The sequence below is a fragment of the Strix uralensis genome, chromosome 7 (genome assembly GCF_047716275.1).
Source record: "Strix uralensis isolate ZFMK-TIS-50842 chromosome 7, bStrUra1, whole genome shotgun sequence".
Classification (NCBI taxonomy): domain Eukaryota; kingdom Metazoa; phylum Chordata; class Aves; order Strigiformes; family Strigidae; genus Strix; species Strix uralensis.
Window position 1 is genome coordinate 4310785 of NC_133978.1, and position 24402 is coordinate 4335186.

General features: G+C 40.9%; 1 protein-coding gene across 4 annotated transcripts in view; it reads left to right on the plus strand.

Annotated features, from left to right (window-relative positions):
* P4HA1 (prolyl 4-hydroxylase subunit alpha 1) overlaps positions 1-24402 on the plus strand; it is a 33938-nt gene that overhangs the window by 6546 nt on the left and 2990 nt on the right. The window contains exons 2-11 of one of the 4 annotated variants that reach the window (XM_074874181.1): positions 765-881; positions 1779-1875; positions 4344-4495; positions 6910-7047; positions 9560-9799; positions 10810-11000; positions 11519-11695; positions 14386-14456; positions 21612-21711; positions 23185-23238. In XM_074874181.1, coding sequence (XP_074730282.1) covers positions 794-881; positions 1779-1875; positions 4344-4495; positions 6910-7047; positions 9560-9799; positions 10810-11000; positions 11519-11695; positions 14386-14456; positions 21612-21711; positions 23185-23238 — 1308 coding nt within the window. In that variant the 5' untranslated portion in view covers positions 765-793. Of the gene's footprint in view, positions 1-764; positions 882-1778; positions 1876-4343; positions 4496-6909; positions 7048-9559; positions 9800-10809; positions 11001-11518; positions 11696-14385; positions 14457-15566; positions 15638-21611; positions 21712-23184; positions 23239-23301; positions 23360-24402 lie in introns of all 4 variants that reach the window. The other 3 variants (XM_074874182.1, XM_074874179.1, XM_074874180.1) reach the window with 3 other exon arrangements.

The window sequence follows — 24402 nt, forward strand, 5'->3', positions numbered from 1 at the left end:
TAATTTTTGTGAGTAGATACAACACATGAGAGTTTAAGCTTTTGTGTTTGGAAAAAAGTAAATCTTGTGAATTCCAAGACAGCATAATTACTTTTAAAGTATGCAGTAGCAAGGAAATCCTAGGCTGTTAAAAGGATTCAGGATCTTGAAAGGCTGAGAGCTTGGCAGCTGTTTGTGGGAGAGAGCACTGCCTGTGAGCCTGCTATGGACTTATCCAGGGACTAACTATGAACCAGCCGACAGAGAAGCCTTTTGTCTCAGGTATGGAGGCTGGCTTCGTGACGGTGGCAGCTGAAGAGCAGGAGCATGCGAGTAATTTACTCTGTGGACTGGTTGTGTAGGGTTTGCCTTTCGACCTGTTCCCCTGCCCTCTTTCTGACTGATCAAAGGATACATTTTTTTCATTTGGTGGAAGAACTTGATAATATGTATGTTAACTTGACATTATGGGGGGTTTTTTCAGTGCTTGATCTTGTGTTTTCTGGTGCTTTTTGTGAAGTCACTCTATCTGCAGTGTCTTAGATATCAAAAAGACGAAGAGTGCCTGTGAAGACTCTGTCTCCAAGCTAATCTTTCTTTTACCACACGAAAGTATAAGAAAGGCTGCAGAAGGGCATCAGTCCCCTGTTATTATCTAATCTGATAAGATTCTGCTACCGCAAGAACTAGTGGCAGCCCCAAGAGAATAAGCTCTTTTGAAGTCAGATTCAAGTCTCTGGTGAATAGGGATTTTTTTTTTTACCTACTTGCTGTTTCTTTCATAGGTACGTGGTGAGGTGACAGCTATTGAACTATGGCATTCAACAAGATATGGTGTACCGTAGCCCTTGGACTTCTGCTGCCTTTTTCTTATGCCCATACGGACTTCTTCACTTCCATTGGTGAGACATGCTTTGGTGTATATGCTGTGTAGCTGAAAGAATTTCTTGATGGCTCTCAAAACTGATTCTGCAACGACGTGTTAATGGCATCCAAGGCTAAATTAGTACAGAACTAAATCCACTTACTAGTTCTTACAACCTGATTGACTCCTTCCTTTTGGAAGAAACGTGCTTTGAGTTAAGTCAGTCCAGTTAGTCTAATGATCCAGGCTTTTTCATTATGTATTCTTACAGGTATTGGATTTTAAACAAAATGTTGGTCTGGACTGTTGCACATACGTAGAAGCAAGCAAAACAGCTGTTGAGGGTACATAATGATACCAGTATATCTGCATACTCTCTCTTGGGTTCTGATGGCCTGTGACACAGCTGAAGACGTGGACTGTATCGCTTCATGATGAACCAGTTCAGCTGCCTGCTTGCAGGAAATTAAGCAATTATTAATTAATAACAAAGTCTGGGGACCCATTGAAGTCATGCAAGTAGTCTTAGAAATAAAACACTGGATTAGTATTGTATATCAAACATGAAGTCTTTGTATGTTTCTGTAGCTTTGTCTTTATTTGCTCTACATTATGTATGCTTGGATGAAAGATTACTCTGTTGCAACCTATTTCCTTTTCCAAATGAATCCTAAATTAGTTCTAATAATAAATATGTGATATTACATTAATTTCCATGGGAACAAGCTTGGTCCAACATGAGATTTTTCTCCTTCAAAAAAAATAAAAGGCAAGAAGCCTTACTCAAATACTCCTTCAGGATTATTTAAGCAAATACAGAAGAACTTCAGGGAAGAAAGAGCTGAAGGAGGGGAAGAAAGAAGAGGGGAAGAATGCCTCTCATTCTCAGGTTTTTTGTTTCTCCTTGTCTAACCAAACTCATTTGTTTTTCTAGGTCATATGACAGACTTAATTAATACAGAAAAAGATCTGGTGGTGTCACTGAAAGATTACATCAAGGCAGAAGAAAGCAAGCTGGAACAGATCAAAAAGTAAGCAGCTTGTTTCATAATGCCAATAGTTAATAATTTGAGTCCACCCTTATGTCAAAAGTGCTTCCCAAGGCTGATTAAATTTGTGGAATTTTTCCTCTGAGGCAGAGCTTAAACTAGCAGTTTTTGCTGGGTTTTTGTCCTAAGTTATTATCTTCAAGCCATTGATTTGTTTTATGCAGCTTTCTAACGATGAAATCTAATCAACGTGCTTTCTGTATGATACCTTTGCTTTAGGATTCCTGCTTGCACACGGTTCCCAAGGGGACGTAGCTCTCTGAATGAGAGTTTGCTTAGTGGAAACTAAAACGCAAGAAGTCTCCATATGAGCGTTACAAGGGCTGTAATAATAACATGAGATGCAGAAGCACTAAAAGGTGTTCATGTGGCCATATCGCTCATGAGTGGCTAAGCAATGAATAGTAATAACCCACTGCAAGAGCAGAGTCTCTTTCTGTGTGCTACATTTAGATTTAAAAGTAAAATAAAGCAAAATAAAACTTCTTTACTGCTTTTAAAAATAACAAGAGACCTGACCATTGCCATTACTGTGTTGCTTGGCTCTACAGGTGTGGGGACCAGAGCCCAATAAGTCAGATTTTATCACAGCTAGAAATAAAAATTTTGTATCACTGAACAGGATGGTTTCCTGGCTTTCAGAAATCTGTATAAACCTGTCATGAGGATGTTTAAACAGTTTTAGATAGATGTATGAATTTTACTTCAGCCTTTGTGTATTACATTCTACCATCCAGGAAGAAAGATACTTTTGTTGGGCTGTATTTATTTTTATTGGTTAAAATATGGAGTTGGAATTGCTGACGGATTTGGAGTGTTATAAATATATTCTTTACAGCTACAAAATAAGATGGGAGCATGCCGATTGGACATCCAAAAGTGTGCAAATACAGCTTATCATATAAGCATTGCAGCTCTGTTTTTATTATATTAGAGGTGCTTGCTGTCAGGTCAGAACTGTCTTGGAGAGATAGAAGAACCTGGAAGAAATTCCAGCATCTTTTGAGTTTGGGCTCTGTACTTTGGCTGAAGGGTACTGGTAGCTTGTGTTGACTTAAGCTCAGTGAAAGTTGGTAATTCACTGAAATGCAGAGGATGGCTTGTGGTGGAGGCTTTTACGAAACAGAAATTACTTGAAAGAAATCCTGGCCTTGTGGTTGTGGCTCACGGTTGCGCTGGCTTTAAGCTGCTGCTGAGGTTTGATAGTCTTGCAGTGGGAAATGTATGATGGATTTCACCATGTGCAATGGGAATGCACAATTTGTCAAAATAGGTTTTTTAGTCTTTGGGTTGCTAGAAGCTGGAGTTGGTCTACAGGAGCACTTCGAGCACTCCATTTTGGAAGGAACCCCTTCTCTCACGTTGCTGCTGGCAAGATCCCAGATCGGCTGTCAGAGCATAGGAAAACAACTAAAGACAGTGTGGGGAGAGTGAACACAAACAGTCGCAAACATCTACCTGTCTTGGGTAAAGCAGGCAAAGTTAATTCAGGCATTCCAAAGTCTGGAAGAAGCTGAATGCTGGCTCAGGTATAGAGTTCCCTCCAGGCTACAGATTTTATATTTGGTTTATATTGGTGTTGATGTTTGGTGTTCTGTGTGGGGTGTGTCTTTTTTAACTCTATCCTGTTTTCAGGGCGTTGTTAGGTGTCTGCATGTTCTAGATCTGCATTGTTTTGAATGGAGAGGGGAAGTTTTGTTGTTTTGCAGACATGTAGTAGCATAGCGCTGGTGCTTCTAGTATGACTGATGGACTTCCTGACTTGGGTCTGGAGCAGGGTCCCTGGATGTTTCCATTGCAATGATAGATGAACAGCAGTAGTTGTCAAAAGGTGCCCTTGTTTCAGGGCGCATTGGAATGGTGAATAGCTTTATGGTACTGACAGTGTTAGAGAGGTTTGTGCAGTCAGAACCTTAGCACCAGAAAGTTGGTCTGGGCTACGTGTTTTTTAATACAAACTTACAGTATGGAAGGCAGTCTTGTGGTGGCAGGCAAGTGGCTTATCGTAGAATTAAGAGTGTGTGTCTAAATGTAAAATAATTTGAGACAAGCATTGAACTACCTTTTTGTAAACTTGAGAAAGAAGAGCATTTAAAAAGATCAAAAATGTGGGTAAAGCTTTGTTTTTGATTAGTCCTGCATGAAAACTTGTAATGGAACTGCTGGCGTACTGGATTTGGTATTTGTAGGAAGGAGTTCGTTCAGCAGTGTTCCAACAAAGACCACAAGAGCAGCACACGATTTAGGCTGCAGCTGAGGAAGAAGATTTTAAAAAGAAAAAAGCAAAAAGCCCTTTTTGTTCCTTCTAGGAGAGTTTTATATATAGATAATGTAAAAGCTTGCAATTTGTGTTTTTATTAGCAAAGACTCTTGAGTAGCTTGAAATTAGTTTTGTAGTGCATTGGCAGACTTTTACAAGAGACTTTAATGAATGTATATTTTCACTGTAGATGGGCAGAGAAGTTAGATCAGCTGACAGATACTGCTACGAAGGACCCAGAGGGGTTTTTGGGCCATCCTGTAAATGCATTCAAGTTGATGAAACGGCTTAACACAGAGTGGGGTGAGCTGGAGAGCCTGGTTCTGAAGGACATGTCAGATGGTAAGTGTGCCTGTGGTAAGAACAAGGATCACATTGTAACTGCATTTACTTGACTATGTCTTTCACATGTCATGGTTTGAATCAGATTTGCAAGTCTGCTTTTGAGGTGCCTTCATAAAAAATAATCCTAGAAGACCTGCCATTTTGCTGTCTGTGTGAAAATTGATGTTTAAACTGAATAATCTCCTTGGATGCTTTAAATTTTATGAGTGATCAGGGCTTCCTTCATGTACTCTTCCACTTCTTGCAAACTAGTATTTTTAGGAAACTTCATCTCTAAGTGTGATGACTCTGTTGAACAGAAAAAAGGGAATGAAGCTCTTTTGAGTGCAAGACATGTAGGGGCTGTCTTTAAGTATGGTCAAGTGCTATGTTGTTGATATGCCTGCAGTTGTTAAGGTGTGCTGGTTTGAAACCTGAATGTTGTCAGAGACTGAGTGTTTGTGGAACTGATCTGCCTTAGTCTAGTAAACACTTTGCTTCCTCTTTTCTTCAGTAAGAGAAGCTTTTCAGTAGGGAATGGGGCATAAAGTAGCTGACTGGAAAACACTTAGCAGCAAGGAAGCTGGGATGATTATATTTGACCTGTGAGAATCTGTCTCAATAACTAACTAATACCAGGTGTATGTGTGTAGTAAGAAATGGTAAAAAAGTGAAGCTTTCAGAAAAGACCCAGGGTTCATCTCTGATAAGGGTTCATCTCTGATAAGGATTCAGCACATTCAGCTTCCCTGTTGCTGCTGTGAGGGACTGACTGTGCCAACTGAAAAGGCTCTGCGCCTGCCAGCCAGAAGTCTGGACAAGTGCAACTTCAGTTCTCCTTCGGAAGGGGGGCAGAAGTGGACTGACTTGTTTTAAGAAAATTGTCCAGAAAAAGGAAAATATTGGGGGAAGCATAGTGTAGTAAAAGAAAGGATGCACAGGAGTGAAAGGATATGGTGTGTTTTTAAAGCAGGAACACCTTTCCATAAACAGTGTTACCAGGTCTGAATAGTTAAAAAGGACTACTAGAGTGTGGGAAAAATCACAAATTTGGCCAGTTCATTACTTTTGGGATGGTTTTGCAGCTGAGTGTTGCATGCTATACTTTGTCTGGTTTTGGTCATGCTGCTTAGTCTTCTGCTGGTGATATTTTCTGATATTAGATGAACTTAACAAAAACATATTGACACTGTCCTTAGTTAACACTGTAAAGCTTGTTGTGCTTCTGGATCTTGGGACAAAAAATTTGGTTGAGTAGAAAAGTTCCTTTTCTGAAAATGCCAGTGGCAGTCAGTTTGTTTAAACGGAGGTCCTCATGGCAGACTTTGCCGTTCCTTTTGGTGGCTGTGTGTACCAGGTTGCTGCTGCTGCCCTCCTGGCTTTCTAGAGTCCTTTTGCCCTCAGCAGCAATAGCCCACCAGCCTCTTGGCTCTGCAGAAGCAGAAAGGGAAGACCAGCATCCGTTCTCCCACTGGGAAGAGAATATTGCACTAGCTCTACAGGAGGGGGCCCTTCAGGTAGCAGCAGTAGTAGTGGTTGTGTGTGTGCTCACCAGAGAGAAGTGGGAACCTTTCATATAGCAGGGGAGATGATAACATGTGACTCTAATAACAGAGGAACAGTTCCTAGAAGGAATATTTTTTGACTTTATAGAGCCTGCTTGTCTTCTGTGAACGTCACCCTGGTGCTTCTTTAAAAATTCCCCAAGCCCCCAGGTTTTTCTTTTTGATTGTTCCTTTGCTTTCTTGTCACACAAAAAAAATCGAAATGCTAAGTCTTCAGCGTGCACCTTGAGTTCAGTTCAGAGTTGTGTGAAGATGGATCTTGAGAAACCTTTTTAACTTTGTGTGTTTCTCAAGTTTCTATGTAACTATGTTAATGTCCACGGAAAGCAGTTAGGTTCACAGTGGCTGCTTAGTTTCCTAATGTCTTGTCAAAAAATGTTTGCCATTAGACATCAGTATTTTTGATTTTCATCTTTTTATTGACCAGCCTTAATCTTTACACTGCTATTTTTAGCACTGTTTGGGTTTTTCCCTCTTCTAAATTATTTGTAAATTCCATGTTAGTAAATGAAAAGCCTTTTGGAAGGCAGATTGAGTGGAACGGTTGCAAAAACTAGCAATATATTAAATATATTATCTGTAATGTTCTCCATGTGGGGGTGGTCTTTGTTGTGTGTAACTTTTTTAACCTGTTAAGACAGAAATAGTTTCTGCGTAAAACTGAAGCGGTACTCCTGTGGTACTCCTGTCCTTTAGAAACAAACTTTCAGTGCTTGTTGGTGCTCTGGAGGGCTAATAGCTCTTCCTGACTTATTAATGGCCTTTCCTGAAATGTTAGCTTTCCCCAGGGTAGGGAGTCATTTCATGCATGGAATTTATTGAATTCCTGGGACAAAGGAAGCCAAATTGTTTCCCTGTCTTTCCCAGGCTTTATCTCCAACATGACTATCCAGCGGCAGTTTTTCCCGAATGATGAAGATCAGACTGGTGCAGCAAAAGCCCTCTTGAGGCTTCAAGACACATATAATTTGGACACAGACACCCTTTCAAGAGGAAATCTCCCAGGTAAGAGCCAGCAATGTTATTTTTCAGAAAACACTGTGAACTTTTACTACGTGTCCTGATTACAACTGTGTAGTGTGACGGTAACAGTAGGAAAGCGTTTGAGCTAGTGAAGAATTTCAGAAGTGGTGTGATGTGGGTTGTTGACCATAGGTTGATGTAGGTGTCAGTTTTAATTCTGCCACATCTCAAGAGAGAGGAACCTGTTGCTTCAGGCTGTGCTGGTGAAGAGGAACCCAGGAAGAGCTCACCCGCTCTGGTATACTGTTGGGTCTGGTGCAGTGCTGGTTCTCTTGGAGGCTACATCCACTTGGCTTCCCTGCCTGGTGGGCTTTCTTCTGCCAGCACACTGCCCAAGGGCATGTGGATAAAATGGACTGCACAGAACGCAGGTTTCTTTCTGAATTGAGACTCTCCTTAGTCCTGTCATTCTCCTCGCTCTACTCGCATGCTCATTTTCTGCTTGTGCTAGAACTTGAAAATTTCTTTTTGGTTGAAGTCTGCATCCTTCTTCTACTTACGGTAAGATAATCTAGTGTTAATAGTTTTTAATAAAAAATCAATAGCAATAAAATCTTGCCCGGGTGAGAATTTTTCTTGTGTTGAAGTAGCTGTGCACTGGCAGATACATATTGCGCAATACAATGCATTTTAACAAAACAATTCTGTCATTTATTACCCTTTTCCCTCTCGTGAATAAGATGGACCTTTCAGATTGGGAGTGACTGAAGTTTCTTTGAGCTTAAACTTCATGGAGAATATAAACTGAAAAACAGAAGACAGAGCACATACACAGACTTGAACTTATGTGGCATTACCTGAGGTGATCTTTAATAGGTTTATATGCAGGAGAAGATACACTTCTTTCTTGTTAGAAGACTCTTTCTCTGCTGAGTTTTCCTTGTTTCCTCTGTTCGAAAATAGTGCTGTGCCAGCTGGCAAAAAATCAACTCTACAATCCATCTGTGTTTTTGCAAGCACTTATTGTGGTCAGATGCCTAATAAAATTAAGGGTAATTGGCTTTATATGTTATGATGTATAACCTTGCTTTTGGGTTTAGTTCAAGCCTGTCTCAAAGACCTACAGATTCATTCTAATACAATAAGCAGTTTGTTACTGTTTTCTTAAAACAGCACAAAAATACAAGATGAAGTGCTTTGGCTGGGCTGTAGTTTATTGCTTCTTTTGAAGCAGTAAGATATCCAAACTGTTTGCAATAAAGTGTAACTGCCAAACCTGAAAGTTCTAGAGTATAGAAGAGAATAGGTTGGTCCCTTCAGAGCTCCAGAGAGGAACATCCATGTGGTCACTTGTTTGTGCTCCTTGTCTTCCTTCCCAGGGAATTTCTGTTTGGCCACGTCGGAAACTTTTGATCAGAATCGTAACTACTGTCATATCACTTAGTAATTCTCTTTGCTGTGTTACAGGCTGTGCTGTTTCTTTATGTTAACTATCAACCCAATTTGATTGCTGTCTTAAGCACCCTTTTAAGAATTGCCTTTTCACGTGTGGATGTTACGGTTGCTTCTAAATGTACGGGGCTATGGCCCTGCAACCTGTTACTCATTCCAGAGGATCTCTCTGTCTGAGAGCACTCCACCACCACCTCACCCCATTTCCTAATCTTTGTGTTATTTTAGAGTTTGCAGTTTCAGGCTCAGAAAACTGAAATCACTGGTCATCACAGGATGGACCACAAGGTGTTTAATTGACGAATAGAAACAAAGTTGTTCCGCAGGATGCTGCAGTTCAGGGACTGTCTCTTCAGCTATGTACTCTCCTAAGGCATGACTTCAACAGAAGAATTCCCCTGTTAGAATGCAGCTGTGGGAGCTGCTGTTAGAAATTCAGGATGTATTAAGATGTAATCAGCAATGTAATTTTAGCTGTAAAACTGGCAGCTATTGTTTCCTTTTTACAAGATTAAATTTGGTTTTTCATTGGGCCTTAATTTACAGGGGCAAAAATAGGAATCTGTAATTTGCTTAGTAGTACTTTAATCTTTCAGAGGTCTCTTCAAATGTTTCTAAAAATGACTGACGTGAAAATCTTGAGCAGCTGGGAATTTACTGACTGATGTTTTCTTTTTCCTTCCCACTAAGTTGTTGCTAACAAGATGTGCTTCAGTAACGTTTTGAAAGCAATAATGCAATGTCTTGGAAAACAGATTTCTGAAACTTCATATTTGGCTTACTGTTGCTCTTACTCGAGGTGTTTGGGGTTTTGAAGAAGGAAGGTTTATTTTATTTTATTTTCCACTAATGGTAAAGACGTTTAGCTAGTCGCTGGTATTCTGGCAATGAAAAACTGCATCTAACCACTTATGTGTTCTGCCAAGGATTTACAGGCTTTAGATACTTAAACTGAGTCTTCAACAAATAGCTACCACAGAAGGGGGAGATGTTGAAGAACAGAAACTGTGCTGTGAAGAATAAAAAATAACTGAATGTTAATCTGAAGACTGGTCTGGAATTCTGTGTAAATTCTGTTTGGTTTGGTTTGTTTTCAATACAGGTGTGAAGCACAAATCCTTTTTAACAGCTGAAGATTGCTTTGAGCTGGGAAAGATTGCCTATACTGAAGCTGACTACTACCACACCGAGCTTTGGATGGAACAAGCTCTGAAACAGTTGGATGAGGGAGAAGTGTCTTCTGCAGATAAAGTCTACATTCTGGACTACCTGAGTTACGCTGTGTATCAGCAGGGGGATCTGGGCAAAGCCATGATGCTCACCAAACGCCTTCTGGAACTGGGTATGTGAAAGAGAGATCTGCAGCTCATCATGACCTAGCTCTGTGTTGGAGCAGGTGCTAGCTACGGATTTGTACTGAGGAGTGGGGATGTCCCGGTTAAGGATTGCTCCTTTCCATCACCTGTCACTGTTGCCTTCTAACCACTTATCCGTCTCAGTCATTACTGCCTGAAATTTGCTTCTTACTATATCTTACTTTCCTCTGTTGAGATTACTTCCCCTTAGGTGCAGGCAAGACCAAAATTAATGAAATCGAAACTAAATTGGTGATACCAAAATCTGCAGATTATTTAAATGCAAATTAAGCATACTTGAGATAAGAGTTGGAAAAATAAGAAATGCGGAATACAATACAGAGAGCTAAGATTCTGTCCGTTTTATGAAATATGAGAAGTATTTATGCTTCTGTAAATATTCCACTGATTGACTATGTAAAGAATTCTGTGGGAAGTTCAGAACTAAACTTGATATAACAAAGGCTAGTGAGAACCATTTATCAATGAACTGAAGCTAATTCTGTCAGTTTAGAGATTAAAAGCTTTGTCACCAGCAATCTTAATTCCCATCAGGGAAGTTTGTAGGTTTTAAAGCCAGTCATGCTGTCCCAGCTCACTCTGTCCTGTTCCCTTGTCTCTCCCTCTCTGCTGAGATTGCATGGAATCGCCAAACCCTTTTTTTCTAGTGCTTGGACCCCTGTGCCTACTGAGGATCCAGGCCTCATAGTAAGCAGTTTCTTAACTGTGACTGAGTTGAGCTTAGCTCTGAAAGCTCATCGTGTGTTTTCCTGCAGATGAGTAAGGATATATGCATGCTGCAGGCTAGCATTGCTTCCAGCTTGGCTTGGAGTTTCAGCTATCCTGTGAATGCTCTCAAACCAGAATAGATGTTTCTGATTTCTATTTGAGAAGCAATAGTGTGTGTCTGTTTTTCTTTTTGTAAATTGCCTCTTCTGGATACTCCTTCCCAAGTTGGAAATTTGCCAGTGATCCTTGTCTGTTTCTTTGTCAATAGATCCTGAACATCAAAGAGCAAATGGGAACATGAAATATTTTGAATATATCATGGCTAAAGAAAAAGAAGCAAATAAGTCCAGTACGGATTCAGAAGACCAGATGGAGAAGGAAACTGAGGTTAAGAAAAAGGATTACCTGCCTGAGAGAAGGAAGTACGAAATGCTGTGCCGTGGGGAGGGTCTCAAAATGGTAAAGTGGAGTAGACTGTTTTCAAATGTGTGAAACCAACCATAACAAAACAATGTCTAGAATTTGTCTGTGGCATGAAAGCAAGGAAGTTGTTACAGCACTTGGCTGAGTGTGTAGAACTGAGGATTAGTGTGTGTTGGATTTCTTCCCTGTTTCATTCTGTCCAGTAGACAAAAAGTAGTGCTACCACAGGCATTGTTGACTAACTTGGATGCACTGCATAATTGCAATTAGTTGAATAAGGATTCTGGAAGTCTGCATTTAAATATGGAGTTGAATGAGGGTGTTTTTTTTAGTGACTGTGTAAAGTACTGCTTGCTGCAGTATTAGAGTAACATTAATGTGCTGAAAGTACTAATTTCTCCAACTTTAAAGCATCTATTTAACTTGTAATGTAGCATTAAGGTAGGGAAAGTGAATTGCTCCTGGCTCTTGTTCTCAGGACATCTTCTGTTTCTTAGAGATATTAATATCATATGGAAGTTCTCTGATTATCTCGTGCTCCACCTTGCTTTCAGACTCCTCGGAGACAAAAACGACTCTTCTGCCGCTACTACGATGGAAACAGGAATCCTAGATACATTCTGGGCCCTGTCAAACAGGAAGATGAGTGGGACAAACCCCGAATTGTTCGCTTCCTTGACATCATCTCCGATGAAGAGATCGAAACTGTGAAAGAACTAGCAAAGCCGAGGGTAAATGCCTTATGCTTCTTTGCCTTTCAGAATCTTAAATTCTGTGTGTAGTTTTCTGTGTGAGTGCGTGTGATTCTGTCTCCTCTTGAATGCAGATGTGTGTGCAGTGTGCTCACACCTTGCTTTTCTCACCTTGTAGCCCTTGGTGACACAATCTTTGAAGGAGGCTGTGGAAGCTGGAAATGCTGTGTAATTAAGAGAGCCAGGTAGCAGCAGTGCAGGATTGTCGGACTTCTGGCAGACACAATTTCAGTGCATGCTGTTTCAGATAAGGAGGAGAATGTTCTACAACAGAAAACAAATGTACTGCAGCTAGGTTGCATTGAAGTATACATGTAATCTGGTTTTTGTTTGGTTTTTTTTGTTTTTTCTTTTAAGTCTATATTTTCCGAAGTTGTTACATGGAGAAGAGTGCCGTCTAGGGAAGGGCAGCCGTTCCTCTGGTCCTGCAATTATTGTGTAGACAAGACTGAATGGTTGTATTCTCCATTCAGTATAAAACTGACTTCTGTCTCCCAGGCTTTGACGTTGCCTGAAAGAGCTTTAAGAGGGCAGTACTTAATCAGTGGTACTCAGCTGCTTATTCACAATCTCAGCTCATCAAATCCTATTTCAGAAACTGGATCCCAAGGTTCTTGTTTCTGCATGCAGAATAATCCAGGGCAACTCAGCTGTCAGATGAAACAGGAGTGTCCAAGGCAAACAGCAAACTGATGGAGTTGCCTTCTGTGTCCCGTTGGTGTGACTCTGCATCTCAAGATGTGTGTTGAAGACTAGTTAGTTAAATTGATTTGTTTTTCCATCAGTTACCATTACTTCTAAAATAAGACTTAAACTTGTAGAAATACAATTTTTCTGCTTTTTTTTTTTTCTTTGTTTTTAGCCTAAATGTTTTTTTGTCCAGAGAGGGCTGAGCAAATGGAGATTAGGGGGATAAGTGCATTAAGTATAGGACAAACTGTTAGCTTGGTCTGCTGCAAAGTAAACCAGCTGTGAGTTATACACAGGCACATCGAGGATGAGACTGTCCTTGGCCACAGCACTGAGTACTAGGTAGTCTGAAGGTGATTTTAAAACTTCCTAAAGGCTGATGCATTATATTTCTGAGGTAACATTCTGAACTCTAAGCAAAAAGTACAAACAATTCTCTTCACTTACCTGTAAAACATCTCTTCCTGCTCTTCTGTCAGCCAGCCTTGCTGCAGGTCTCAAGATCAGAGCCCTAGTTATTTGTCTGTAGATGATTAAGCCCCTTTGCTGCTGCAAAAGCTCTGGCATTTCGTCTGTGAATATGACTGAATTGCTTTATGGCATAGAAATAAATCTCAGCACTGAAAAGAAAAACCTGTGAACATGGTGATTTTAACTTCTGAACTCGCTGAGATAATTGTTTTCCTATCAGATGTTTGGCTCATGGTAAAGACTTGCAGATTCATAGTTCATTAACGTAGAAGCATCTGTGTGTGGTTAGCATTCCACCTATTTCCTACAGCCAAGGCCTTGCAGGGCTCAGTAACAAGGATTGTATTTTTTGAAACGGAAAGGTCATCTCCTCATTCCTGATGCTCGGGATGTTACCTTCGCTGCCTCTCGGGAGGCAGCACTGTCTGATCGGTGCCCAGCCTTCTGCTGTGCTGGCAGCATAAGCTGGCAGGATGAAGCCTTATTATTCAGCTTTGGGAGTCTTGGCTGGAATTATAGTTTGTGCCTTGATTCTTACATGCGTCTGCCTGGGATGAGAGGAGGGGCAGCATATTAAGAGTTCCCAGTACCTTTTCTTGTTAGTAGACATGGAGAGGCTTCAATTTACTTAGTTTATTTTAACAGTAGAAAAATACTACTAATAATTGTTTGGGACTTGGTATGCCATTTTGTGCCTCTTCTAAAATTTGTGCTCTGCAACTCAACCTTTCCAGTTATGAACGATGGAGAGTGTCTGATAGTACTTGAACAAAATTAAAGGGCGCACATAAGCCTCTGAATCAGAGTATTAACATAGATGGGATGGTGTTAAGTAAATGGCAAAGGGAAAGGAAGGCCTTGAATCAAGACTTCTCACTCGGTGTAATTTAGGAATACAACGTAAATGTGTGCATGGACTAAGCAATTGGTTGTGTTAGCAGTCAGTGTTAAAAGTTTGAGTTCAGTGCTGCTCTTGGTATAGAAAGAATCAGAGGTAGGGTTTTACCTCTTCTGCTTATAGAAGATCACAACGTTGCCTGGATTCAATTTAACTGTAAAACTCGTCTGACATGCGCAGGACAGAGTGCTAACAAAGGACCAATTGTACACATGCCATAATACTGCACCACTTCCAGAAGTTGTTGCACTATGAAGGAAATTAAAGCTTCTAGTTTACTTTATTCAGACAACTATTCTTCTTGCTGCAGAAATGGAAACATTGCTTCCTGGAAAACTTGATCTTCTCTAATGCTCTGTTTAAAAAAAAACAAACCAAAAAAAGTGGAAAAAACTATCTTTTTAGTAAAATTGGAGACTCCCCTTCCTTCCCCATCACTGCTTTATGAATTTCCACCCTCTCCATAAAAGAAAAACCACCACGAAAGGTGACTGGGTGGCTTGTGTGGTGGTTGCTTGTGTGACATTTCCCCATAGGCTTCTGAATGGTCGGATTGCTGTGATGCAGTATGTGCTTTGTAATGCAACTATTCTGATGGTTCGCTTCACAGCTGAGGCGAGCCACCATTTCAAACCCCATAACAGGAGCCTTGGAGACGGCACATTACAGAATTAGCAAAAGGTAAGAGAGCTCTATGCCAGATGTTTTGGGCCTGTAATGAGTGTGTAGATTCTGCTCATTATGGGGAAAAAAGAGGTGGTCTAAAAAGACAACTTTGGCTTTGTAGTCCACCGCTTTATTACATGCAGATCTGTAACAGGCTGTTACTGCTGAGTTTCTCAGTCTTTTCCTTCAGCTAGAAGTTCCGGGGGCGTATTTTGATTTCTTGTTTTTCTTTTTTTGGTCACCTTCTCAGCGTGTGTTCTCAAATGATGATCTGTACAAGAAGCAGGTCTCTACAATCAGTGTAAAAAACATGTGAGGCTACAAAACCTTCAGTAGAATCTGGATTTTTTTTTTTTCCTTATTCCTTTCCCCTTGCTCTTCTTTCCAACCAAAAATCATCCTCCCTTGTAAAATCTAGCAGACCACTTGAAGTGCCTTTACATGTGTAAGAGATGCTTCAGGTCCTTAATGTGTGTGACAGCTGGAGTGGTGTGCAAAACACACGTTTGTTAGTCACACAGCATTTCATTGTCTGAGATAATCCTGTACTCCGCTCTGGGCTATTTTACCTCCCACTGACACAAATCTGGCAGAACACAAGCTCATTTTCACTGGGTTCTTGGTTCTTTCCAGCTTGTCTATTAAGTACTACAAGTCTTGAATCTAGCCAATGTTTTCCAAAATTGGCTGGCTCTAAAAGAAACCACCTGCCCCCTGCCTGCCCCCCTGCCCCAGGTTTTAGTAGTGGTGATTAAAGGTTGGCTGTGCATTCCATCAGCGTTAAGCCAAAATTCTGAAAGGAGTTAAACTTCTGGGTGAAGAGGAATGGTCTGTGAAACTCAGCATCATAAATTACTTGCAGAAAGTCTTTAGTTTAAAACAAAAAAAAAAAAAGGAAAAAAGAAGAAAGGAGGAAAAAAGTGAAAGGACAATCTAACCAAATTTTTCCAACCAATTTGTTTTGATTTGGACATGGCAGCTACAGCTTCTGTTGCCCTTCTAATATTGCTAATTTAAGAGCATTGCATACCATCCAGACCAATCGGAACCCTTTCAAACACCTGTGGCTTGGCAAAAAAAGCAGCCTACTAGGTGGGTAAGCCCTTGTCCTTTCTCTTTTTGTAGCTGAGCCGTGCTACTGTTCATGACCCTGAGACTGGGAAACTGACCACAGCACATTACAGAGTCTCTAAGAGGTAAGGGGAACGTCTTCCAGAGGTATACCCAGGCCGAGGAAGTCCGTTCTGGGACTGTACTGCTTCATCTCTAAATGTGGGGCAAATAAGGATTTTGCATAACTTTTCTATTCTTAGTCTCTTTTTAGAAGAAAGAGAATTGCCTAAAGCAAGCTGAGCTGTCATATAACAAAGCAAGCGGGCTGCTGAAATAGAAAATAGTTCTAAATGTTAGTGGTAGCCAAGACGGGAGTGCCCTCTTTTGCTTAGCATGGCTTGTCTACTGCAACTAACGTACTAAAATATTAGCACCGTGCGGAGTTCTGCTGCCACTAACAAGCAGTGGAAAAGGCTGCCTTCTACCACGAAACTTTGGTGTTTGCTGCTTAAAGCTAGGTACAGATGAGCTGCTGTAATTCATGGGAATAGTGCAAATTAAAGCTTGTCGGTAATTTTAAAGAATGTCTTTGTTTACATGATTGAAAGTAGTTGCTTCTTTAATAGAAAACTAGTGTTCTTTCAGCTTCTTTAAACAAAAAAACTGGAAGTAGAATGTCTAGTAGGTTACGGGTTTTTATTCAGCTATGAATGTCTTTAAAAAGGTAAAAGTGCTTCAGAATACTGGATCATAAGTTGATTGAATTCAGGAATGATAACTCTCATGGAACTAGAAAACCATTGTAGCTGAAGTCTGATCCTTAAAGCCACACTTGTTACAAGTAGTGGCAAGTTGAAAACTTATTTTTATACATTGAAAACTGCCTTGCACCTTCAGCAGCATATGCAGGTCTACTTACTCATCAGAGCGCATGCAGGTAGTGGGAGTCCCTTAGAAATTGTCGATTGCTCCTTAAAACTACCTCTACAGGCCCCCTCCAGAATGACTTTAGGAACATAGGTCTCCTTGTTTGACATGTGTTGCATTTAGCTTTCATTTTTTTGTTTTTAATTTTAAAGTCTCTCCATGTCTTACCTATCTTGGTTATCTGTGACTGTGTATTTTAAAGCATTTATTCAGTCTTGGGGTTTGTCCTCTGACACTCTGGGGCATTTACTGAAGTAATCTGTTAATCCATTTGAGCTACCCTCATGGGGGTGAGAGTAGTTCAAGGTGACCAGATCACTAATTGAAATTGAGATTAAGATGCGTAATTGGCCCCTTTTTAAATATATGATCCTCAGCAAAAGAACTTCTTAATCAGAGGTTTGATTTTTCATTAGTGGGAAGTGTTATGCCTTGAGACTACTGCAGATGCCGCAGTCAGAAAAAAATAGTACTAGACAACACCCATCATTAAAAGCTGATGCCCTTGTGAATGTGTGCAGCTGATGGTGCAGCCAGATCCCATTTGCCATCACCTTGTTACTGGCTTTGTGACATGGCAAAATAACTGTTTCTCCTAGGGCTTTAATCTGGAATTAACCCTGTGCTGTACCTTGCCTTGGGACTCTCTGGTAAAGCGTAAGGGCAGCCACTGTCTCTGAAGTGCTGCTGCCTCCTTGGTGTACTGTGCTGCACGCCCAGAATAGAGCCTTGTGCTGAATGAGACCCTTAAATGTTTAAGGTTTGCGGCTCAAAAAGGTGGCACTCTGGAACTGCCTTCCAAAATACCTAAGGAACTCACAGATTGATAGCAGATTTTACTGAGCTAAGATTTTTAATTCCGTATCTCACTGGAAACTGGAATTAGAATTGCAAAGAAACATACAAGTAAATGGGCACAGCACATTGCGAAGTTAGTGAAGACAACTTTTTGAGGGTGGAGGGGGACTTCCCTTCTCATGTTTCCCCTTGCCTTTGCATTCCTCCCTGTGCAGATTGTTTAGGATATATATACACTTTAAAAGAGAACCTGACACCTACATTTATAGTGGGAGGTAAAAGCCCAAACCAAAACCCCCAAGCCAGACTGCTTTGGAAGAATCATGTTGTTAATGCTGGATCACTGAACTTCTCTTGCAGAACCACTGGTAGAAATATCTTTCTGTTAGAGCTGTTTGAGCTGGTTTGGATTCCAGATGAATCATTGCTCCTGAAAACCAAAAAATGCTTGCTTTATTTTTTTAATAGATGATTGCTTTCCCCCTTCAAACATTCTTTCCTAGCAAATGCACTTCTAAATTACAGCATTCCTCTCTTTGAGAGGACTACTGTTCACTGTGCAGTACGTGGCAGGCTGTATAAAAGGGGCGCCTTGCCAGCAGTTCAAGGAGCGCCATCAAGCCATGCTGTGTGCCGTACCAGAATAAACTCAGCCACTCTGACACTGCTTTTAAAGAAGCTGCCTTTTTTTCCCCCCCCTTCTCTCCTCCCAGCAGCCAGTCGGAGCTTGTAGCATATGATGTTAAAGTTTCCACTTCAGAAATATCAGTCTGTGCTTTTATTCACTCCCTGTTGCGTCTCTACTAGTACTATTTACCTACTAAGTATGTTTTATAAAGTTTTTGAACATAAATACCAGTATTTCGTGTGACCAACGACTTAAGCTGTGTTGCAATACTCTGGTGCAGTGCTGGTGTAGCTGAGACTCAGGACGTAGCCCTTGTCATGTCTGGTACTGGACCGACTAGTGCAGTTGGAGGAGATGAGCTTTTGGGCATATAAGCCCATGTCTGTCATGTAGCTCTGGACAGTTGTCTGGGTTTTTTTCCTAATATGCTGCTTAGTCTAAAATTATTTCTGCATATAAGTATTGTGCCATTAAAAATCTCCAATAAGATACCTGATACGGAATTACAGGAGGGAGGAGTAAATGTAGTTACTGCTAGCTATTTATAATTAATATAAAAGTTGTTAAAAGCCAGATCTTGGTGTGAGGAAGAAGAAAAGCAATCCCCCAGCATGAATTCAGCACACTAATGGAATTCTTTCAATTTCTATAACATATTAGCTAGTTCATGGGTGTCTTTTTACAAAACCAAGTGAGACACCAAAAATACTATGTCTTTGTAGTCAGGGAATTTTGTGTTTTGGTGTGGTAGTTAGTACAGAAATATCAAATCCTCCTGTAAGTAAAGTCACCCACATCTTAAAAACTGCCACGCTTACGACTTCCCAGAAATAAGCTTGTCCCTTTTTGTTAGGAAGTCTTCTGCTCGTAGTGGACTCATAGGTGTCAGCTGGTCAAAAATATGACAGAATGCTGTTCATGCAAATTAACTTGTCAGATGAGCAATTAAATGCACACTGAAGAATAGAGTTGTGTGCATTTACTGAATCATTCTGAACCTTGGATTATATGTATGGAAAAAAAAGTTTGAGCACAATTTGAGGCTGTTAATTCTGCAGCACATATACTGCTGGTGAGGGAGGGGTTTTTTTGCTTTTTTTTTTTATAGACAAGAGCAGGGAAAAAGATTCCTTTGTGTGAAGAAACACCTGCTGTCAGTGGTCTTGAACTAAGCGCATACTTACTTTGATGTCAGCAAAGGACCAAGGCTGAGGCTAGCAACAAAAGACGACAGTGCAGGACAGATGGTTATGTTCTGTGAAGGCCACTGGGCAAAGCTTGCAGTAACAGAAGGCCCTTGTGCATCCTAAATGCAGCAGGCACCGAGACCTCCTGGTGCTGGACAATCGGTGCAGGGTTTGACAGGCCCTCCTGAGCGCTCTGCCCTCGTGGAAGCAGATTTTGTGATGCTTACAGGGTTAAACCATGCTGCAAGTCTTCCCCTGAAGCTATTCGGCACTACAGGCTGCCCCCTAAGTTTTGCTCAGCAACCAGCAGACAGGCTGGCACTTGGTGGAATATGGTTTCAGCTGCCGGTTTCCTCCACTTTTCATAGACTTTCTTTGTATCCTCGGGCAATTAATTTTATTTCTAAAATACATATAGCACTTTCCCTTCATGAAAGGATGTAGTATTCCCCAGGTGAAAGCATTAATTGCAAATCTAAATAACCAATATAGTAAGAATGCTTGCTTTTTTCTTTCTTTGGGTTCTTTTTTTTTTTTTTTCTTAAAACCTTTATGCATAGCCTGGGCAGAGATAGCCAGAGCCTACACTATGAAGCTGATGGCTGTGTTGGGGCTTTTCTTGTGTACTAAGCGTGAGGTTAGGATTGCTTGTTCAACACGGCTGTGTAGCATGCAGCTGCAGAGCTGATTTTTTGGGGGGCAATGCTTCATATAAGTAGACTTTGTGTTCTCCTACCACCTTAAATCAAAAAAGGTTGTATTGTAACACTTCCTTATACTAACAGTGTTCAGAAATGGATGAATCTGTGTATGTGTTTGTGCAAGTCTGTCTTGAGAAATCTTACTTTTTATCTATACTTCATTTGTCATTTAAAAAAAAATGCTCGTAGAGATTCTGTAACCTGTGTCAGTGCCTTGTGTCACACGTCATGCTACTGTTCCTCCCATGCAAAGTATTTTGTTTTGTTTTTTTAATACAAATTCTATATTAAACAACCTTAATTTAGTATAGATGTGAAAGTTCATTTGAGTAGAAATGCTATCATGTACTTTCCCGCTAGGCTCTGAGCATAGGTATTTCTGTCCAACAGTCTTGTAAAAGCAGCAGGAGCCACTGATGAGCCCGAAAGGCTGAGTCAGATGCTAGAAAAAAGATAGAACTAGCTGTCTCCATTTTCTTGCAAAAAGGGAGAAAAAATGGGGCCCAAATCATCAATGTGTTCTCATCCATATTAGTGACTAGTAGGGGACTGCCAAGGTAAATAGAGAAGAGGATCAGGGAGGGTAGGGAGCATGCCAGGAGAGGGAAATGAGGAGCAGGTAAAATGAAGGTGCATTGGCTAGAGTAGGATGAGTAAAGCAGCAAGAAAAACAAGGATCCTGCGAGCAGATGAGTGGTTTTTAAAAAAAAAAAAGGAAAGAAAAAAGACAGTGGGTAGATGAAATTGATCCTTTCTCAAAAAGAACAAAATGTTTTTCTTGTAAAGAGATGAAAAATGGCTGTGTGTTTCCATGTAAGCAACTGGCTGTGTTCAGGGCTGGTCAGGGTCCAGCAGGGATGCGCAGAGCTGTGGTTGTACTAAGCTTGTGCCCTTTTCTGCCAAACGCTGCTATTTGGGGTATGTGGCTGCTTCTGGGTGACACAGCTGCTTCCCAGTCATGCAGCTTTCAAGAATGAGCAACCACTTAGAGCAGAAAATGCCACTCTGGGTCTGGATGAAGGCAGCGATTCTCATGTAGAACTGCTGCTCTACCGGTTCAAACCTTTCTCTGCTGACTAGTTTGCCAGTTAGTTTAAATGCAGTATTTCTAGATGAAAAGTTCTAATTTACAGTAAGAGACATTTTGAAGATGCCTTTGGAACTGTGAGGCTGACCTTTCACATTTATATTTTAAAAAAAAAAGTAGGGTTGGTTGGGGTTTTTTTTTCCTTAAAAATCGTGGTGTACCCGAAATATGTGCTAAATACCAGACTTGTAATAGGCTGTTCTGGTAGAAAATGTTGAACAGGGAAAATGGTAAAGAGTTTTATGCATTATATAATTGTTTTTGTAATGATTTTTAGTAGCATTGCACAGGTAAGTAATGTGCAAGGACTTGCCTGTAGGGGCATGACATTAGTGTACGCAGAGTCTACGTGATTGTAACTCAAGTTAACTCACCTATTCCTTTCCCAAATGTTGCTTCAAAGTGCATCAAATGTGGGGTCTAAATTAGCTGTTTGAAAGGGGTAAGAGCAAAAGTGGTTTGTGCCTCTTTTAGAAAACAACTTGAAGCAGATTTCACTGTTTGGAGCGTTTTCTTCAGTCATTTCATAGTCCACCATGGGAATTAAGGCCCTTAGTTGTAGAGGTTCCTTAAACCCGTCCTGTAAGTGTTCTTTCTAGAAAACATGTTTATTAAATGCAGGCCTTCATAATGGCCTGGAAATATTTCTGATCATCCTAGCACTCTCTTGAACAGTACAAACAAATAGCCTCCAATTCGAAGTAATTCCAAATGTTGCATTTGTACTGCTAGCTTACTGCCTTTTGCTACCATATTTTATTAATTTTTCTTTTTTTCCCACCTACTTAGTGCTTGGTTGTCTGGATATGAAAGCCCTGTGGTATCTCGCATTAACACAAGGATACAGGACCTAACAGGACTCGATGTCTCCACAGCAGAAGAACTACAGGTAAACTATTAGGACAAGTAGGGTGGTGACTGTCAGCTGGCATTTCGTTTTGGATACCTTTGCATGCAGCACCGTGCTGGCTCAGGTAGTGCTGGCAAGGTGGCTGCAAAAGCTCATTCAACCTAGGGGCAGCTGATTTGATGGCTGGTTTGATTCCAGGCCATCGGGGGAGCGAGTTGGTTTTTTTTTTTTTTTACAGGGAGGAAGAAGCCAAGTTGTCTTTGCAGACTAGTGCTTACTGTAGTAGGAAATGGCTTTCTGGTGCTGGAGGGAAAGAGTAATAACTGAAACTCCTGATGTTTGTTGAAATGGATGTGAAATTTCTTTTTATTTTTACTAATAAAACTGGATTTCATTGCTGCAGGGTCAAACTTTACTGCTGTGGTGATAGTGAAAAGTGTAGCTTGACTGATACGCACAGAAAGGGAGAGGGAATGGCTGTTTAGATTTGCCATCCCATCCTGGGTCCTGCAAGGCCAATAGTGTCTGGTGTGTCTGTAATGTGGGAGAGATTGACTGTATATGTAACTTCAATAAATTTTATTTTGGAAGTACTCACTTTTATATACTTGAGGCTTTCTAAATAAACAGCTGCTTCACTGATTCTGAGAAAGCATTAATACTTAGAAAGCAGGACACCTAGACAGTGGTTCCCGAAAGCTGTTGTGCCACTCTGCTACTCCATCAAGACTCCTGATGGTAAAATGCCCAAGCATCTGGTTGAAAATTGGGTTATGAATACATAGAAGAGATGAAAAAAAAAAAATCAATCAGCAAAAAGGACAGTGGATTCTCTTTATTGACATAGAGATCAAAAAGTGATTTAAACATGAAGGATGTAAAAGCACCATGACCTGTTTTGAAGAGAATAGAACCTGCAATGTTTCTGTAGAAGAAAAATATTCTTCTACCCTGGGGAAGTACCAGATTCCTTACCCAGAGTACACTGCATCTTGTGACGCCAGTCTTGGATGTGCTGCTGCTCTTGTAGCTGAACATCTTGGGGTTCTTTGGAGCCTGTAGCTGTCCAAGCCTTCAGGAGTTTCAGAAGCTTCAGTTAGGTTCTATCACCTGAGAGTCATTAGATCAGACAGTAGCAGGCACTTGTAAATGGGTGGATGTCTAGGAGCAGACAGAGGAGCTGACCCTGGGGAAGGGAAGTTTCAGCTGTGGCTTTGCTGGGAGCTGGTGTCTGGTGGAGAGCTGCAAAGGCAGACTGAAGGGCTGGGACCCTGAAGCTCAGAGTCAGGATCTGGCTCTACCCTGATGAGGAGTGTGGGTGAAGTTAGAGCTATTTGTGAATAAACCCAGAAGGACTTTGTTGCATACAGTACAGTTTAGCTGATGGAGACTGGTAGTTTCCTATGGCTTGATTGTTAAAGTTCATCTGTCGAAAGGTTGTAGATGATGGTCAAATTCTTGTCTGAATAAAATACTGCTTTACTAGATTTTGTGCTTCTCCTTTCACTGTAGGTAGCCAACTATGGAGTAGGAGGCCAGTATGAGCCTCATTTTGATTTTGGAAGGGTAAGTCCTGTTTCCTGTCTCCACCTCTTTCTGCTTCACAAGCACTGTGTTTTTCTTTTTCAGGTGGCAAATTATGGAGTGGGAGGACAGTATGAGCCCCACTTTGACTTTGCACGGGCAAGTAAAGAGATGGAGGAGAGATAGTCACCTGGTGAAGCCTGGGCCTCTTGGCTGTGGCATAATTTTTATTCTTTAATGCGTATTAAATTTTGTAGCTCTTCAACTTTTCTAATCCATGTTAGTGGAGAAAGCCCTCTAAACCACCAGCTGAACAGACAAGCATTTTAGGCATTACAGAGCAACAAGGTTTTCCTTCAAAAATATAATTTAAAAAATTATTTTAAGGAGATGACCAATAGTTCTTAACAGATCAAAGGGCATTAGCTTTATTCTGAATCTGAGGAAACGTTTAGAAATATTCTAGCTGGCCAAGGTACTGGCCATGTAAAGCCACTTTGTTTAAAATCACTGAAGGCTATACAGGTAAACTGTATAAAAACCTGGTGTGTGACAGATGATGGTGGCATCAGCTAACGTGCATCCAGGCACCGAAGCTCTCCAGCTGTGTCTGCAGCGCAGAGCATTGCTGAGTGAGGCAAAGGGGGCTGCAGGGCTGTGAGGAAGGCCTTGTAGGCAGCATGGGAAATCGTGCGTTGCAGCTTACCCTGGAGAACTGCAATGTGGAGAGAAAAATTCTTTCCCCAGAGCCAAGACGCAGGTGTCTTAAGTGCTGTTGAAGAAATTTTCAAAATAGAAGTGCTCTGTTACTGTAGTTTACATGCTGATTGCTGGCAGACCCCTGAAACTGGAAAAAGCCTGCTGAGGTCTTCTCATCTCCCCATCCTTCTTTTTTTAAAAAAAAAAAAATATATAAATTCCCAACCTATTTTTACGCCAGCTTTAATTGCAGCCTGCTGGAAATAATGCCACTGAATTCAGTTGGTTATTTATTGGGCATACATATGTGTGATTTAACACCTTCAGATTAACCTTACACTGTGAATCCAAGCCACCAACTCTTAATCAGAATCTCTGCTCTGTAAGCACATGCTCAGAAACATTGCAAATGATTAACTGTTTTTGTTTGAAAATGCATGGGTTAATTCTTGGAGTAACGATTGCCCGAATTTTAGCACACACCAGCGGTGGTTACAGGGGGTGGGC